Raw genomic sequence first — 19,719 nt, 5'->3', positions numbered from 1 at the left:
ATAAGAAATATAGTCAATTATTCCCATTGTGGAAGATTTGGAAATTTTAATTCATATGTAATTCTGCAACTAGGAGATAGTAATTGTTAATATTTTGTTATATTTACTCATAAACACATATGTTACAGTTGAAACATGCATTTAATTTTTTACATTATATGACACAGTGTCTGTGTGTATACATCATTCAGCCTACACTGCAGTATCTTCAAGTCTCATTATTCACGTAAAAAACAAGGTGAACACAACGTTATTGGTTCTATGTTATATCATGAACTGGGTTGTAAGCATTTTTTTTTCCTAAGTTAATGGCTACGTTGTATTCTATCTTTTGTGGATTATTAAATTTAGTGTCCTTTATTATTGGATCCTTCATTTTTCCCCAAAGTTTGTTTTATCATAAATGGTTAATATCTATGCATATGTAACTATCTTCATTTTAGACAATTTCATTTTTATATATGCTTAGAAGAGACATCAAGGAGGAGGAACATTTTTAAATCTTCTATCTCAGGTTATGATATTTACACCTTAGTACAGAATGTTGGTGAGCACACAACCATTGTTCTCTGCATACATTTCTTTTTCTTAGCCACTTATTATAAAGGAAAGGGAAAAGACAAACAGGTCTGTCCATATTTTATTTATCTCATTGTCTTCTTAATCATTTTTACATAGAGAAATATTATATTTTACTTATTCATGTGTTAGCTAAAAAATAGGGTGAAGTCATTAGGATATGCAACAGAGCAAAAGAAAACAGAACAAGTATGCAATTTTAACTTTTATGTAAAATTTAAACATGGATAAACTATGAAAATTTATTAAATGTATGAAATCTGGATGCAATTGTTTCTACTATGGGGAAAAAAATACTAAAATACATTTTGTGTTTGTTGAGCAAAACTCTCTACATTCCCTGCCGGCTGGAGATGCTAACACATCTTTGGATGAATGTATGCTTAAGTTTAATTACCTAGATAATTGCTGAAACCATCTATTTGCTTTTCCTATTTAGATCTGTCCATACAGATAATGTGCAATTAGTGAGATTTAATACTGCCAAATTATTGGGAATGTGAGTTATAAAAATGTGATGCCTTATGGTCCAGATTAAACTATGCATGCACTCAACAAGTAATTATCTTTTTGTAACAGACTGTGATAGAGACAACAACAGAGCTCTCCTTCTAGGTGCTTCCAGTAGAGTAGGACCTCAGACCTTAGGGCTGAGAGGGATTATGCACGACAGAGGTGACCTCAGATGACTTCTAGAAAATGTTATGCTAAAGCTACTTTCAAAAATTTTATGTAACAGTAAAACTTATTCTTTTGTTGTATAGTTCTATGGATTTTCGTATATACAAAGAGTTATATAATCACCACCCCAATCAAAATTTACATTTTCATCAATCATAAAAACTTCCTGATGCTGCTTTTTGGGTTTCAAGTCCACCTGCTGGCAACCACTGTGCCCAAGTTTGACTTCTTCAGACATATACATAGAATTAGAGTTGCTCCTCAGTATCTGTGGCAGGTTGGTTTCAGGAACCCTGTGTATACAAAAATCCACAGGTCCTCAAGTACTGATATAAAAGTATGTACTATTTACATATAGTTTACGCATATCCTCTCTTAAACTTTAAATTATCTGTAGATTACTTACAGTATTTAATACAATATAAATGATATATAAATAGTTGCTATACTAAATTATTTAGGGGATAATGACAAGGAAAAAAGTCTGTACATGTTCAATACAGGCACAACCATCTATTTTTCCCCCAAATATTTTTGGTCTGCTATTGGTTGAATCCATGGATGTAGAATCCATAGATACAGAGGGTTGACTGTGTAGCATGAGGTCTTTTAAATATTGTTTATTTCACTTAACCGTATACATATAAAATTTATCTATGTTGTTACTTATGTCAATGGCATGTTATTAATGAATAGTATTCTATTGTATAGATATACCACAGTTTGTTTATCCATCCACCAGTAAGAGGACATATGGTTTGCTTGCAGTGTTTGATGTTTATAAATAATGCTGCTGTTAATATTGGACATGTAGGTGTTTAAGTAAACATAAGTTTTCATTTGTCTTGGATAGATATTTAGAATTGGAATATCTGGGTCATATGGTAAATGTGAGTTGAACTTTATAAGAAACTGCCAGATTCTTTTCCAAAGTGACTGTACAGTTTGCATTCCTACCAGCAAAATGTAAGAGCTCCACAGTCTCCTAAACCCAAACTGCAACTTCACCAGCCTTTTTTTTTTAAATGTTTGGTTTTCATTTTATCTTTTCTAATAGGTGTGTAGAGGTATCTCATTTTTCTTAAAATTTCCATGTCTCAAATGAAAAATGATGATGATCTCTGCCATTTAATTGAGGATATTTACATCTTTTAATTTAATGTCACTACCGATATAGTTGGGTTTAAAACTATCATCTTGGCCTGGTGCGGTGGCTCACATCTGTTATCCCAGCACTTTGGGAGGCCGAGGCGGGTGGATCACGAGGTCAGATGGAGACCATCCTGGCTAACATGGTGAAGACCTGTCTCTACTGAAAACACAAAAAATTACCTAGGTGTTGTGGCACATGCCTGTAGTCCTAGCTACCCGGGAGGCTGAGGCAGGAGAATCACTTGAACCTGGGAGGCAGAGGTTGCAGTGAGCAGAGATCGCACCACTGCTCTCCAGCCTGGGTGACAGAGCGAGACTCTATGTCAAAGCAAAGCCAAGCAAAACAAAACAAAACAAAACAAAACAAAACACTATCATCTTGCTGTTTTGTTTTCTGTTTGGTCCATCTGTCCTTTGTTCCGTTTTTCCTCATCATCTGCCTTTTTGGATGAAAAGGCATGAAACTACCAAGTAGTTTCATGATTAAATTTTATCTCTTTTGTCAGTTTGCTAATTATTATTCTTTATTATTTTAGTGATTTATTTAGGGTTTATAACTTTACTTTATTACAGTCTAACTTCATGAAAGTTTTACCACTTCACATAGAAGATGAGAACTTTACAATAGTATACTTACATTTCTCTCATCCCAGGTTTTGTGCTGTTCTATTAAAGAGATATAAATAATTAAGTAAAAGCTTATTTATTTACCCACAGAGTCACCATCTCTAGTGCTTTTCAAACCCTTATGCATGTGTGTATTTTCATCTGGTATAATTTAACTTCAGATTGAAGGAGCTTCTCAAACTTTTTTTGTAGTATAGTGCTGGTAGTGAATTTTTCAACATTCAGTGTCTAAAAATGTCTTCAAGTTATCTTCATTTTGAAAGATAATTTCTCTGGGTATATACTTCTAGTTTGACATTTTTTTTTTTTGAGGTGGAGTTTCACTCTTGTTGCCCAGGCTGGAGTGCAATGACATGATCTTGGCTCACTGCAACCTCCACCTCCCGGGTTCAAGCAATTCTCCTACCTCAGCGTCCCGAGTAGCTGGGATTACAGGCGTGTGCGTGCCAACACGCCTGGCTAATTTTTGTATTTTTAGTAGAGATGGGGTTTAACTGTTGCAGGACAATGAGAGATAAGAGAGACCGAACAGAGTTCAGGAAAGGTCTTTATTAAAAGGTGATAACCTGGCTTAGTTGGACTAGTGTCCAGAAAAGTCTGAGCCCTGGACAAAGAAAGCAGCCACCTTTTAAGCAGTCAGTGTCCGGGAGCTACTTGATGCAGGAAGCGTACTTAGGCAGTTGATCAGTGTTTTACATTTATTTATACTACATGTTACACATACCTGGGAAACCATGTTTCTGTATCAACCTTGTAACTTTGCAGCTGCCCTAGGGAGGTGAAGCAGGAACTCACTGAGCCTCAAGGAATGTGAAACTAGCAAGTACAGATAAGGCTCGCTGAGCACAGAAGGAAAAACAGGCAGTTAGTATTCTACCGGGGCTGGGTCGGGGGGGTGGGTGAGGTTGCTACACTACACTTAGCTTTTGAAGCAAAAAGTAAAAATGTCTTGTTTGTCTTTGATTATACTTGTAAAATTCATGAATTCTTTCTTCATCTCCCCCTTTGGTGCTCGCTATAAATGTAGATTAATAAAGAGCACCACAATCGTTTATCTCTTCCTGTGTAGGCACATATTCTTCCCAGGGGATTGGTTGGTATTTTTGTAGCACCATCATTTTGGTGGTAGTTTTTCGGTCCACTATTGCTTCAATAGTAGACTGGATGCTTCTGAAGAGGAGAGGTAAAAGACAAGGCAGTATTAGACATCCTCCAATTATAGCTACAAAACCAATTATCAAAGTTTTAAAGCCTTCAAACCATGAGAACCATCCTCCAAAAAGTGAGTTTGGGCTCCACCTGGACCAAGTCTGGACTGGGACATGGGCCAACCTCTGCATTCTGGCAGTAATTTCCATAACAGCTCTTCCATTATCATTGATTTGTGAGCAACAGTTGGTTAAATTAAGCTTGCCACAAACTCCTCCTGAGGCCAGGAGGTAGTCTAATGCTAGCCTATTTTGGTATATGGTATCTCTCATTTGGCTTGTATGGCTAACAGATCCACGGCTCGAGCTGTCCCATTAACTATGATCTCTAGTACTACTTTGCAATCTTATAATTTGGTTTCACATGTAAATAGGGGTGCGGTAGACTCATGATCCATCTTGGGCCCATTTAGCTGGCCCATAGCATTTGATAATTCTTTCAGGAGGCCATTTGTTATCTTTCCAGCTACCTATCTTAATGTCCTTCTTTATGTTTGTGTTTATCTTTTCTACAGTACTTATCTGAGTAAAGATGTTTCTTCTGGTCCTTTTTGTTTCTTCATTATAGACTGGGTAACTTAAATCTTCCCTTGTTTCAGTGGGAGCAAGAGGAAGGATGGTCTTATTGTCCCTAACACACAGGCTCCAGTCCACTTCTCAGGCAATAGTTGGTAGGCTTTTGTCTTACAGATCCAATATAGTCCTGATGGTGCTCTCCAAACATTTGTAGTGTCTAGTTGATACCACAACTGATTCAGCGCTGGAAACTGAGAGAGAGGGTTAAAATCTGATACACAGGAATTGTCTATGAAGCTTCTCCACTGTGTCTTGTTCTTAGACTCTTCAAAATATTGTGGATCTAAACAGGTTGTATCTCCTACGGGAGTCTGAAAGTCTTTTCCTATCATGCTATGCAGTATCTTCCAATGATAGGGGTTTTTAATAGACAGACACTTGGATATGCATTGAACCTTGTAACAAATTCCAGTATGGTGAAGTTATCTTGCGGCATTAGTTTTCTAGCCTCCCAGGGCCATTGGTTACTTATACTGGTACTTTCATATACATAACATGAGGTGACTCAAAGATTAGTAGCAATACTTTCAGCTAGCTGAGTAAATAGGTTCTTGACTGACATTGGTGGAATCTGAACTTTTGGATCCTTGGGGTTAAAATGTTTATTGAAGGATCTGAAAAATCTGAACTGTGACATTGGACTGACTTGAACTTTAGCTCATTGAGTCTTTTTAATAATGACCAATGAAACACCTAGGTTTGCTCTTTCTTGATCAAAGCTTAGCTCTCCTTGACGTCCTTTAGTCCAAAAAGGTATGTTTGGCTTTAATATGGTCAAATTAAGGGGGTTGCATGTGTTAGTCACACAACCAATCTTTGCTTTTTGGCTGGCAAGCAGAGCTACTCCCCCTGTATATAGGTGTTGGCTGAACTCATGTGTGGTCCGTTGAAAGTTACAATCAGGACATTCTTCTTCTGGTTCTCCTAATATGATCTTAGCAGCCTTACTGCTGACTCTTTCTTGTCCTAAGTTCTTGCAGACTTCTCCTGGATTAGGTTGCTGAGGTGTGCAGCCTGACAGGCATCAAAATATATAGAAACAGATTCTTTATGTGAATAAGGGAATACCTGTGTTTTGCTTATGAGTTTCCCAGTTCCAACGTTATTAGGATTGGCATATGTGGGTAACAAAGGTTTCCCTATTTGAATTTCAAGCCAAAAGTTGTAGGGTAGGAGGCCCAGATCATAACATACTTGAGGTTGCCCATGACTTGGGTCACAGACAGAGTAGCTGGTTTGATTATAAACACATGTCCCCAGGGGATTCCTGTACACTAATAATAAGTTTGATGTAACAGGGTTTTTGTTATATCTTTACCAAACCAAGCTTCTATCATATAATGATGACAATTATCTTGGTTTCCTCCCGTGCCTGTTAGCATTATTGTCACTACTGTGATCAAGTTTACACTATGCCCAGGCATCCTCCTGGGCAACAAGTTTGATAGCAATTGCAAAGATAGCATGACAGCAAAACAATCAGTATAAGCAATAGTATAACTACACTTGCAAATTTAATCCACATTTACTTATCTAGCACCAACTTCCTCAGGCTTCAGCTGTGCATAGACTAGTCAGCTTCCTGTTGTGTGACTAGAGCAGGGCTTGACGTTTCCTCAAGCTTCATCAGTGCATTTACCGACCAGCCTCTGGTGTGGTTGGGGCAGGGCGGTCATCTTTTTCTGCTGTGCCTTGGTTCCTCCACAAGATCAGCTGAGTTGGATGATCTGGATCTTGCTGACTTGTCCGCTGGTCTTGAACTGAGGCTGCAGGTTTGTCGGCTGTGATGGATCCAAGGTGTAATACTTGCAACTTTAACAGTGGTAGGGGTAGACATGATTACAATATGGGGGCCATCCCATAAGGGCCCGAGGGTGGTAGGATTCCAGCGTTTAACCCACACAGAGTCAGCAGGTTTAAAGGGATGTATTGCATCTGTAAGGCTAACAGGTATTGTTTCTCTTACCCACCCTTGTACTTCTTGTATTACCTCACCTAATGCATGCATTTGTCTTCTTAGGGTCAGTTCTCCAATTTCCTTTAAATTTCCTTTTACCTTAGATATAAGTGCAGTTGGTTGGCTGTACACTATCTCATAGGGTGAATACCCGTTTAATGTAGTAGGGGTACACCTGACTCAGAGAAGGACAATGGGTAATACCTGATCCCATCTTAAATGAGTCTCTTGGCAAAACTTCTTCAACAGTTGTTTCGGTGTCTTGTTCATTCTCTCAACCTTTCCAGAACTTTGTGGGTGATAGGCTGTATGCGGTTTTCATTTAATCTATAACATCTGAGTCAGTTGCTGTACTACTTCTGCTACAAAAGGTCTGTTGTCTGAGCCTAAAGGTAGAGGCATTCTAAATCTAAGAATAATATCTTTTAATAGTATCCTGGTTATTTCTCATGCCTTTTCTGTCCTGGTGGGGAATGCCTTGATCCACCCTGAAAAGGTGCAAACACTAATATGTACTGACAGCCTCCAGCCTGAGGCAGTTTGGTAAAGTTTACAAGCAGGTTTTCACATGGCACTGCTCCTGTTTCCTGAATTCCTGGGGTCCGAGTAGGCCCTTGCCTTAGGTTATTCTGGATGCAAGTAACACACTGCTCACAGATGGCTCGAGTGATGGCAGTTAGGCATGGCACATAGAAATATCACCCTACGAGAATTTCTAAAGCTGTCTTCCCCATGTGTGTTCCTTGGTGAAACTGCTTTATAAATTGGGGGGCAATGGCTTCTGGAATGGCACGCCTCCCCATCTGAAAACTTCCACCAGCCTCCTTTTTGATAACACCCATTTTCCTGTGTGAATCACACCTTCTCACTGGATGAGTAGTTAGGAGTCTCTGCAAGGGGAGGCTCTAATGAGGGCATAACATAAGTCTCTTCTTTCTTTGTTATTTCTGTCATTGCAGCCCTTTTCACTTCTTTGTCTGCTTTTCTGTTTCCTGTAGTCTCATCACTTCCTCCTGTTTGATGTCCCTTACAGTGGAAGACTGCTACTTCCTTTGGAGCCCATACAGCCTCTAAGACCTGCCCTATTTCCTTTTTGTTCTTTATTTCCTTTCATTCAGTAGTTAACAGTTCTCTTTCTTTGTAAATGGCTCCATGAGCATACAAGGTGGCAAAAGCATATCTTGAGTCAGTATAGATATTCGCTGACTTTCCCTTTGCTAGAAGTAGTGCTCTTGTGAGAGCTATTCTGCCTTCTGTGCTGAGTTTCCTACCGCTAGGGGGCGGGCATTGGCCACCGAGCTTAATGTGACTATGGCATATCTGGCCTTTCTGACACCCTTGGATATGAAGCTGCTTCCATCAGTAAAATATTCAATATCTGGGTCTTTTAAGGTTTGATCCTTTAAGTCTTTCCGGCTTGAAAAGACTTCATCCACTGTTTCTACACAGCAGTGGTACCCTGGGGCACATAACGGGGGCTTCCCATGTTCCACATATTCTATTGGTAACAGTGTGGATGGATTTAGGGTATTCACAGTCTCTAAGGTGATGTATGGATTCTCACATAGGAGCCCTTGGTATCTTAGCATCCTAGGGTTAGAGAGCCAATGATGTCCTCTCTGTTCCATCAGGGTGACAACTGTGTGGGGCACCTGAATTATCAGCTTCTGTCCAAATGTGAGCTTGTTATCATCCTCGGCTAACAAGGCAGTGGCGGCCAGTTCCCTGAAACAGGGTGGCCATCCCTTAGCCACAAAGTCTAGTTGCTTGGACAAATATGCTACAGGCCAATACCATGACCCTAGCATTTGCACTAAGACTACTGTAGCCATTTCTTTTCTTTCATGAACATACAGGTAAAAGGGCTTTGTCATGTCTGGCAGCCCTAGTGCTGGTGCCTGAATTAAATCTTTCTTGATTTCCTTGAAAGCCATATCCTGTTCTTTTCCCCAAAGGAGGGGCTCCTTTCCCTGCCCTTTCATCACCTCATATAAAGGTTTTGCTAGGAGCGAGTAGTTGGGGATCCATATATGGGAGAAGCCAGCTGCCCCTAGGAATTCCCACACTTGCCGCCTTGTGTCTGGCTGAGGAATGCTACAGACAGTCTCCTTTTGCTCCCACCCAAGCTCATGCCGCCCTTGAGAGATGTAAAAGCCAAGATACTGAACTCCTTGGCCACAGATCTGTGCCTTTTCCTTGGACACTTTATAGCCAGCTTTCCACAGCGCTCAAAGGAGACTCTCTGTTCCTTGCATACATTCCTTTCTGGTGGGTGCAGCTAGTAACAGATCATCTATGTATGGCAGTAAGATACATGGGTTGCTAGGTGGAGTGAAAGCCTTTAAGTCTGAGGCTAGTGCTTCTTCAAAGATAGTTGGGGAGTTTTTAAATCCTTGGAGAAGTCTAGTCCAGGTATACTGAGATGGGCCCAATCAAAGGCAAAAATGTCTCGGCTTACAGGGGCTAATAGGATGCAGAAGAATGCATCTTTTATGTCTAAGCGTGTGAACCAAGCAGCACTAGCAGGTATTTGTGCAAGCATAGCGTACAGGTTAGGCACAATAGCATGCAGTGTAGCCACCACCTCGTTGATTGCCTTTAAGGTTTGTATAGGCCAGTAGTCACCAGAAGGTTTTAACACCAGCAATAGGGGAGCATTCCATGAGGAGACACATCTCTCTATTATTCCAAATTCAAGGAGCCATTTTAAGTGCTTTGCAATCCCTTGGTTAACTTCTGTGGGAATGGGATACTGACAGATCTGCACCAGGTAGGTTCCTTGTAGCAGTTCTACTATGACAGGTGCTTGATTCACTACCAGCCCCGGGGGACTGTCCTCTGCCCAGACTCCTGGTAACTTAAGAAGTAAGTCTGTGAATAGTTTTTCTCCTTCAGCCACACTATATCTTTTTCCATACTCCTGGCAATTACTTTCATGAAGTCTCCATTCATCTGTGTTGGGGATTGTGAGTGTTAATGCCATAACCTTTCTTTGCCTTAGGCTTAAGGTCATATCTCCACTTGGTGTAAAGGAGATCTGAGCCTGCAGTTTTGTAGTAAGTCTCTTCCTAATAGTGGCACTGGGCAGTTTGGCAAATATAAGAACTTATGTTGGACTTTTCGGTCTCCAGTCATACATCTCTTTCATTTGAAAAAAGGTGTCTTTTCTGTGATAACTGTGGCTCTGATAATATTAGCATAGTCTTTTGATAACGGCCCAATTTTTTGAGTCACAACCGAGTGTTCAGCACCTGTGTCTACCAAAAAGTCTATTTTTCAGCGCCCTACAACAATTGAGACCATAGGCTCCTTGAGGCCTAATGAGATGGAGCCCGATCTGTCTCAGTCTTCAAGGTAGTCATTGGCTTCTGCCAGCCCAATTAGATCCGTGTCAGATCTTACTATGCCTTGCCCAGTGGCGGAAGGGGGCTCTGTCCAGTCATTCTGTCTCTGGTTGTTGCCCTTGTCCTATTCTTTCTCTGGACATTCATCTTTCCAATGCCCTCTTTGCTTGCATCTCGCACATTGATCTCTCTCTAGTCTAGGCTGACCTTCCTGACCTGTCCTGGTCTCCTGATCTGGCCTAGCTTGTCCTCTACTGTGACCACATCCATGACACATTCATGTCCTCTTGCAAATCCAGCCTCTCTTTCAACCAGGGCTGTGGCCAAGAACTCTGCCTTTTCCTTCACTCTACGCTTGGCCTCCCACTTTGCTTTTTCATCTCAATTTACAAACACTTTGATTGCCACCTGGATAAGCTGGGGAATGTTCATACCTTCAAACCCCTCCAGCCTCTGCAACTTTTGCTTAATATCATTTCATGCTTCACTCATGAGTGCTGCATTAACCATGTACTGATTCCCTGCCACTTCTGGGTCAAAAGGTGTGTAGAGTCAGTAAGCCTCACAAGGCCTCTCGTAGAACTCACTGGGGCTTTCGTCTGGTTTCTAATGAACCTCTGAAACCTTTCCAGTGTTTGTTGCCTTTTTCCCTCCAGCCTTTATTCCTTGTATCAGAGCCTCTCAGTATCTCAGCAAGTTTAGCGGCCCTTGGGCCTGATTTCAGTCCCAGCCTGGATCAGTTTCTATTGGTAAAGTCTGTTGTGCCTACTGTTTGACATCTGCCGTGCCTACTGGGGTGTTGCTTTCTAGCCACTGATTAGCCACTTGTATTTCTCCGCAGCGTTCTTCTGTATTGAACAGTGACAGAAGGAGCTGCTTGCAGTCAGCCCAGGTTGGGTTGTGAGTTAAGAAGATGGACAGCATTAGGTCAATAAGAGCCTGGGGTTTTTCCGTATAGGAGGGAGTATGCTGTTTACAGTTGAAAATGTCTGTAGTAGAGAAGGGCTTATAAACATAAAGCTGTTCTCCTCCTTGAACCTCATTTTGTGCATCTAAATAGATCTGTCCTCTAGTTTCTCTGAGGGGCATCTGCATGGCTTGGGTGTGTCCTGACCAGGGATGGCCAACCTCATCCTGGAGTTCCTCCTTTGATTTACTGGGCAGTGGGCCTGGCTCTTCCTTATGTGGTGAAGTTTGGGGGGCACTCTCCTCTGAGTCCAACCCTCTGGAGGCAGCTGCTGGAGTGGCTTCCTGCCTAAGCCTTGCCAGAGATGGATAAATTAGAACATAAGGGGGTGGAGTCTCTAGCTCCTCTGGCGGGGCCCGTAGGACAGGCTTTTCCTGTTGTCCTTGCTACTCTTTCTCCTGGGCCTGCACTTTGTGGGTCTTTTCTACGGTTCTTTGTTTTGTTCGACCCACTAGAGTCTTACAATAATCTTCAAAGCAGGCCTGCAGCCATTTTGGACGGGTCTGAATCACGTTCAGCCAGGAGTCTATGTATGGGAACTGATCAGGGTACCCAGGCTGTTGTCTGACCCCAGTGACCACCCAAAACACTTGGCCAATTATTTCCATATCTATGGTTCCCTCAGCTGGCCACCCTACATTAGAGGGCCTGTCAATTTCCAAAAGGGTTCTTAGCCTCTGCGGTCTTAACTTCATTCCATAATCACCATCAAAGCCTTTCTTAAAGTTCTTCAACATACATTCTAATGGAGTCGGATTCAATGCTTTTTCTCCCATTTCCTCCCTCACAGCACACTTTCACTCTCAGATTCACCAGACCGCGTCCTATTACGGGAGGTTCAGATGCTGTTTGGCCAGGTCACACCCAACTACTGCTGTGAAGCTATGAAACTAATCCTGTCGGCCTTACCCACTGACCTAGGTCTGGCTCATCCCACACTCGCCTCGGAGGACACAGTCTGCACTAAGAGATCTGCACCTCCCCACATCACTCCCCACATTGGCCTCTCCTGAGACCATCTCTTTCACACACTGTCACACACCTCCCCTGCCCTAGGACTTCTCATCAGATGAAACAAGCCTCTCTCATGTCCCGGGTGAGCCTAGTTAGGCTCCCACATTCACACACATACACACACCACTCCTACCCCAGGACTCCTCATCAGGTGAAATGAGCCTCTCTTGTGTCCCAGGTAGGTTCACACACACCCACACACTCCCAGTTGGGGTGGCAAACCACTCTTGTCACCCTGCCAGCAAGCTCTACCTTGCTGCACTTGCCACTCTTCCAGCCCATTTTCTCCCTTTTTCCAGTTCCAGTGTGAGTGGGGACACGAGGTTCATCAAAATTGGCAAGCCACTCCTGCCACACCCAGCTACTCTGGGTTGGATAAGTGGTCGTTCCCTGGGAGGTGATCAAGCTCCCCTTCTGTCCTTATGGGACAGGCTTCCCTAGGGACCAACCTTACCTTGGTTCAGTAGTCTGCCTGCGCGCTGCTCTGTGACTCTCCTGCAACTCCTGAGTCGGTTCCGTTTGCGCTGTCAAGGGAAGGCTCCAAGACAGGGGAAAGCCCTTCTCCTTCTGGGCTGTCTTACACAGTGGTGCCAAGAGTCCCAAATCTCCCATGTCCTGGGGTTCTAACCCATAGGCAAAGGAGACAGAAACCTACAATCTCCAATCCCAGATGAGCCCCCAGAAATGTTGTGGGACAATCAGAGATAAGAGAGATCGAACAGAGTTCAGGAAAGGCCTTTATTAAAAGGTGATCACCTGGCTCAGTTGGACTGGTGTCCAGAAGTCTGAGCCCCGGACAAAAAAAGCAGCCACCTTTTAAGCAGTCAGTGGCCGGGAGCTATGTGATGCAGGAAGCCTACTTACAGAAGTGAGAACAAAGGCAGTTGATCAGTCTTTTACATTTATTTATGCTATATGTTCCACATCCCTGGGAAACTATGTTTCTGTATCAACCTTGTAACTTTGCAGCTGCGCTAGGGAGGTGAAGCAGGAACTCGCTGAGCCTCAAGGAATGTGAAATTAGCAAGTAGGTAAGCCTTGCTGAGCACAGAAGAAAAAACAGCCAGTTAGTATTCTTCTCTAACTTAGACTATGGGGGGCGGGGAGCGGGGTGCGGAGGTTGCTATACTAAGCTTTTGAAGGAAAAAGTAAAAATATCTTGGTTGTCTTTGATTATACTTGTAAAATTCATGAATTCCTTCTTCACCACCATGTTGGTCAGGCTGGTCTATCAATTCTTTAAGGATGTTGTTTTGCCATCTTCTACCATGCACTGAACCTAAAGAGAAATCTGTTGCTATCCTTTCTTTGTTGCTCTAAAGATAATCTACTTTTCTTCTTGGCTGGTTTTAAGATTTTTTCTCTTTGTCACTGATTTTGAGCAATTTGATTATGATGTACCATGCTGTAATTTTCTTCATACTTCTTGTTTTTGGAAGTTTGTTGGCTTTCTTGGACCTGTGGGTGACATGGTTTGGCGATGTCCCCACCCAAATCTAGTTTCTCTGAGGGGAATCTGAATGACTCAGGCATGTCCTGACCAAAGACCGCCAACCTTATCCTGGAGTTCCTCTTTGATTTATCGGGCAGTGGCCTTGGCTCTTCCCTACGTGGTGAAGTTTCAGGGATACTCTCCTCTGGGTCCGACCCTCCAGAGGCAGCTGCTGGAGTGGCTTCCTGCCTAAGCCTTGCCAGAGAAGGGTAAATTGGAACATAAGGGGGTGGAGTCTCTAGCTCCTCTGGCAGGGCCTGTAGGACAGGTTTTTCCTGTTTTCCTTGCGCTTTTTCTCCTGGGCCTGCACTTTGTGGGTCTTTTCTATGGTCCCTTGTTTTGTTAGAGCCACTGGAGTCTTACAATAATCTTCAAAACAGGCCTGTAGCCATTTTGGATGGGTCTGATTATAGTTCCCATAATCCCCACATGTCATGAGAGGGACCTGGTGGAGATAATTGAATAATTGATTCATTGTGGTGGTTCCCCCATCCTGTTCCTGTGATAGTTGGTTCCCATGAGATCAGAACTTTTTTTTTTTTTGAGACAGAGTCTTGCCCTGTTGCCCAGGCTGGAGTGCAGTGGCGTGATCTTGGCTTGCTGCAACCTCTGCCTCCTGGGTTGAAGTGATTCTCCTGCCTCACCCTCCCAAGTAGCTGGGACTACAGGTGCATGCCACCATGCCTGGCTAATTTTTTGTAGAGACGGGGTTTCACCATGTTAGCCAGGATGGTCTCAATCTGCTGACCTCATGATCCACCTGCCTTGGCCTCCCAAGGTGTTGGGATTACAGGTGTGAGCCACTGAGCCCGGCCAAGATCTGAAAGTTTTTTAAGGGGCTTCCCCTTCGCTGGGCACTCATTCTGTCTCCTTCTGCCCTGTGAAGAGGTGCCTTCTGCCATGATTGTAAGTTTCCTGAGGCCTTCCAAGCCATGCTGAACTGTGAGTCAATTACATCTCTTTCCTTTATAAATTACCCAGTCTTGGGCAGTTCTTTATAGCAGTGTGAGAACAGACTAATACAGTGGGTTTATAGTTTTCATCAAGTTTCATCTAAATTTCCAGCTGTTTTTTTGAGATTTTTTTTCTGTGTTCCTCTACTACTTCTCCTCTGAGGATTCCAATTTTAAGTATTTTTGGCTACTTGAAGTAAGATCTAATACTTGATAGTACAACAGTGTGATGATAGCTTTGCTAATTTTAAAATTCTATTTTCTCTTTGCATTTTATTTTGAATAGTTTCTGTTGCTATGTTATCAAGTTCACTGATTTTTTTCTGCAATATCTAATCTGCTTTTAATCTCATAAGTGTATTATTCATCTCAAACATCGTAGTTCTCACCTCTTTATATCTCTCATGTCTCCACTTCACTTTTGAAGATCTGAAATAAAGGTATAATAACTGTTTTAATGCATTTATCTGCTGAGTCTCACATTTGTGCTAGTTCTGGGTTAGTTTCAATTGGTTGATTTTTCACCTCATATGGGTCCATTTTCCAGCTTCACAATGCTTAGTAATTCTCAATTAGATCACAGATGCTGTGAATTTTATCTTATTGAATGTTCTATATTTTTGTATTCCTACAAATGCTCTTAAATTCCATTCTCAAAATACTGTTATGTTCCTGGGGTTAAACCTTTCAGGTCCTGCTTTCAAAATTTATTAAGCTAGCTTGGATAAGTGCTCAGTCTAGGTGTAATGATTCCCACTACTTAGAGAAGACCCTTCTATGTGCCTTATCGAGTGGACTATGAATTGGGTTTTCTCACATGGCAGGTGGAAATAGGCACTATTCTTTTCCCTGTGTTATTGCTGGAAACCTTATCCAAGTAACATTTTTAAAGAATATTAGGAATAAGTTACATTGCAGGATACAAAATCAATATACAAGAATTAGTAGTTTTTCTTTTTTATATATTTTAAATGCTTATTTATATTTATGAAAAGATTCATAATATATTGCCTGGTGAGAAAAGCATGATTTTTTATAAGAGTATGATTCCATTTTTTAAAACAAAATGCATGAATATGTATAAATATTAATATAACATTCTCAAAGATAGCTTTGAAAATGCAATATAGCAAAGTATCTGAAAAATAAATCAAGAACACAATTGTATTTGCAATAGCTATAAAATGATAAAATACCTAGGAATAAATTTAACCAAAAAGGTAAACAATTCTTACACAGAAAACTGTAAAACATTGATGAAATAAATTGAAGAAGACACAAATAAATGAAAGATATCCCATGTTTGTAGCTTGGAGGGGTTAATATTGTTTAAAATGTCCATAACAACCAAAGGGATCTACAGATTTAATGAAATCTCTATCAAAATACCCATGACATTCTTCACTGAAATAGAAAAAAAATCTTAAAATTTGTATGAAACGACAAAATACTTTAAATAGCTAAAGCAATTTTGAGCAAAAAGAACAAAGCTAGAGACATCACACCAAATAACTTCAAAATATATTAGAAAGCTATAGTAACCAAAGTAGTATAATACTGGCATAAAAACAGAGACATGGACCAATGGAACAGAACAGAGAGCCTAGAAATAAAATAAATTCACCCATTTAAAAATTAATTTTCAACAAAGGTTCCAAGAGCACACAATGGAGAAAGGAGTGTCTTCAATAAATAGTGTTGGAGTGGGTACCCATGGAAATACAGAGGGAAATAATCAATACCGGGATTCTAAAAGAGATTAGTGTGGGAGAGGGATGCAGATTGAAAAATTACCTATTGAGTACAACATTCACTATTCGGGTGATTGGGTACACAGGAAGCCCAAACTTCATCATTACACAATATATTCTTGTAACAAACTTGCATATGTACCCCCTGAATCTATTTTAAAAAAACAAAACAAAATGAAAATAAATGGTGTTGGAAAAACTGTATATTCACATGCAAAAGAATAAAATTAGACCTTTATGTCATACCTTATACAAAAAATTCAACTCCAAATGGACTAAAGACTAAAATCTAAGGCTTGAAACTATAAACTTGCTAGAAGAAAATATAGGGAACATCTTCTTGACATCAGTCTGGACAATGATTTTTTGGATATGACCTCAAAAGCACAGGCAACAAATGCAAAAATAGACAAATGGGATTACATTAAACTAAAAAGCTTATGCTCATCAAAGGAAATAATTAACAGAGGTAAGAGACAATCTACAGAATGGGAGAAATTATTTGCAAAGTATATATATGATAAGGGGTGAATCTCCAAGATATATAAGGAACTCAAACAACTCAATATCAAGAAAACAAATAACCTAATTAAAAATTGGGCAAAGGATCTGAAAACACATTTTTCTAAAGAAGACATACAAGTGGCCAACAGGTATATGAAAATGTGTTCAATGTCACTAACCATGAGGGAAACGCAAATTAAAACCACAATGAGGTATCACCTCATGACTGTTAGAATGGCTATTACCATAAAGACAAAAGTTATAACAAATGTTGGTGAGAACATGGAAAAAAGGGAATGGTTGATAACTACTGATGAGAATGTAAATTAGTAAAGTTGTTAGGAAAAACAGTTTGGAAGTTCCTAAAAACATTAAAAATACAACTAATATATGATTCAGCAATCCCACTACTGGGTGTATATCAAAGGAAATGAAATCAGTATGTTGAAGAGATATCTGCACTTCCATGTTAATTACAGCATTAGTCACTATAACCAAGATAAAAAATGAAGCTAAGATTTCAATAGTGGATGAAGCTGTAAGAAAAATATAATATGTATATTATATATATATAGTATATGGTATATACTATATATATTAAAAATATAGTATGTGTATATATATCACCTATATATACAGAGAGATAGATGATAGATAGATAGAGATCTATAAATTGGAATACTATTCAGACATAATAAAGAAGGAAATCCCATCATTGGCAACAGCATGAATGAACCTGAAGGACATTAGGTTAAGTATAATAAGCCAGGCACACAAAGACAAAGACTGTAGGATTTCACTCACATGTGGAATCTAAAAGAGTTGATCTCATAGAAGCAGAGAGTAGAACCATGGTTACCAGAGGCTGGGCAGTTGGGAGGGGAAGGTGTTAAGGAGATGTTGGTCAAAGGATAGAAAATTACAGTTATATAGAAGGAATGAGTTCAAGAGATTTATTGTGCAGCATGGTGACCACAGTTAATAACAAAATATTATATTCCTGAAAAATGCAGAGTAGATGTTGAATGCTTTTGTTGCAAAATAACTATATGAGGTAATGTGTATTTTAATTAACTATATTTAACCATTCCACAATGTATTTATTCTTCAAAACACCATGTACATAATGAATACATAGAATTTTATGAATTTAAAATAAGCAAATAAATAAAAAAAATGAAGTCAAATTTAGGGGCCTCTATATTAATGGCAAAGAAAGGAGAATATTAAATGGACAGATGTGGTGATAGGTTGAGCAAAAGCCTTAGGGAGATTTTTCAAGTAAAGAAGCTTATATATTTTTTGTACTTTGGTATAATATATATGGATTAAAATAGAAAACTAGATTGTATTTGAATTTAAAAAAATTTTTATTACTATATTTCTTTTTTATTATTTTAGATCAATCTTATACTTTATCAATGTAATGTGTTCATTTTTGGTAATGTGTGGTAAGCAAAGCATTAGAAGTACAAATTCAGTATGCATTTTGAAATTAGAAAGATAAATACATAATATTCTTTTCCCTTGGTAATTCAAAATGTATCACAAAATTATAGTGTTTTTATTTTTTATTGCCTGGGAGAAGGAACTATTAAACATAAGATAAAAAAGATATCAAAATTCATGACAGTGATACTAGATGAACTTTTACAATGTAAAAGGACAGCAAATTAATTTTTCTCAAAGGCTTTGGTAAAACTTAACATTGATAGGCATTGTGAACCTGCCTAAGCTGTTTTGTAATGCTTGTAGAGGCTTTGTAAAATATAGGATATTTGCAAAAATATGTATTTACTATATATGTACTAATAGAAGATAATTCAATGCTATGCTAATAAGGTCATGAGCTTTTAGTCTATTGCAGAAAAAAGAAAACACACTTGTCTTACTATTTTGTCATAAATATGTGAACAGTGCTGCAGTGACTTGGCTTCTTGGAAAGCTTGAAATATTAAATATAAAATCTGTCCAAGATATAGAATACTTTAGGATTTATTATTTCCATTTTAGTAGGTGGCATAAGAGGACTGATTAAATTGCTTTGGCAAACTTTGTCTATGTGATTCACCCTGACTCTCTTCTGGTGACCATCATGATGGAAGGAATGGCCTGGATACTGAGTTGAGTTCAAGTTTCAAGTGTATCAGTATCTAACTGTATCTCTCATACAATTAAGTTTTCCAAGAAAGCAGTGAGAAAAGAAGTTGAAACAGATTTTTTTCTTTCTTATAAGCATTATTTCTATTTCATCCCTACACAGCCAAATGAGATAGAATGGAAATGATCCCATATATTTTTTCCAACTCCCTACATTTAGAGAACTAGCTAGTTACAGGCATGGACTATTCTAATATTAATGAGAGAAGGAAATCAACTCTGTTGTTTTACTAATAGTTATTTTTTTGTTCTCTCCATTTTTCTCTTTCTCAGACCACCACTTTGCAGGTATAATATTGTACTTAAAGAAAGAGAGGAAGTGTTTCTTAATCCAAACACATGTACACCAAAGAACACATAAGATGCCTTCTTCCATCAAATGCACTTGCTTGTGAATTAATGGACTTGTAAATGAAACAATGCAATCAGTCTTTTATAATGCACTGTTCAATTTGAGATTCAAGTATTTCTATTTCTTGGAAAAAATTTTAAGAATCAAAAATAAAGAAAACAAAAAATGCATACAGTTAAACATTCCAAATATATTCTCAAAGTTGTTTATTTCTGTTTACTTTTTCTGCTTCCTCAATTTAATACTTATCATTGACTGTTTACCTTAATTATTAATAATGAATAAATGCCTTTTGAAAAATAGGCAAGTTTAGTGAATACTTCAATTCACTGTTTTCAACAGAACCATTCTACCTCAGTAGTAAAATAAATGAACACACTATTTTATTTGTAAATTTTCATT

At 39.4% G+C, this 19,719-nt stretch overlaps 1 protein-coding gene across 2 annotated transcripts in view; it reads left to right on the top strand.

Moving 5' to 3' along the window:
* Nucleotides 1-19,507, top strand: part of LIPI (lipase I) — a 108,781-nt gene extending 89,274 nt beyond the window's left edge. The window contains exon 10 of one of the 2 annotated variants that reach the window (XM_031005260.3): nt 19,239-19,507. In XM_031005260.3, coding sequence (XP_030861120.2) covers nt 19,239-19,326 — 88 coding nt within the window. In that variant the 3' untranslated portion in view covers nt 19,327-19,507. The remainder of the gene's footprint in view (nt 1-19,238) is intronic. The other variant, XM_031005265.2, reaches the window with a different exon arrangement.
* The last annotated feature ends 212 nt before the right edge of the window (nt 19,508-19,719 follow it).

Source organism: Gorilla gorilla, chromosome 22 (genome assembly GCF_029281585.2).
Source record: "Gorilla gorilla gorilla isolate KB3781 chromosome 22, NHGRI_mGorGor1-v2.1_pri, whole genome shotgun sequence".
Taxonomy (NCBI): Eukaryota; Metazoa; Chordata; class Mammalia; order Primates; family Hominidae; genus Gorilla; species Gorilla gorilla.
This window is presented reverse-complemented; position numbering and strand designations above follow the sequence as displayed.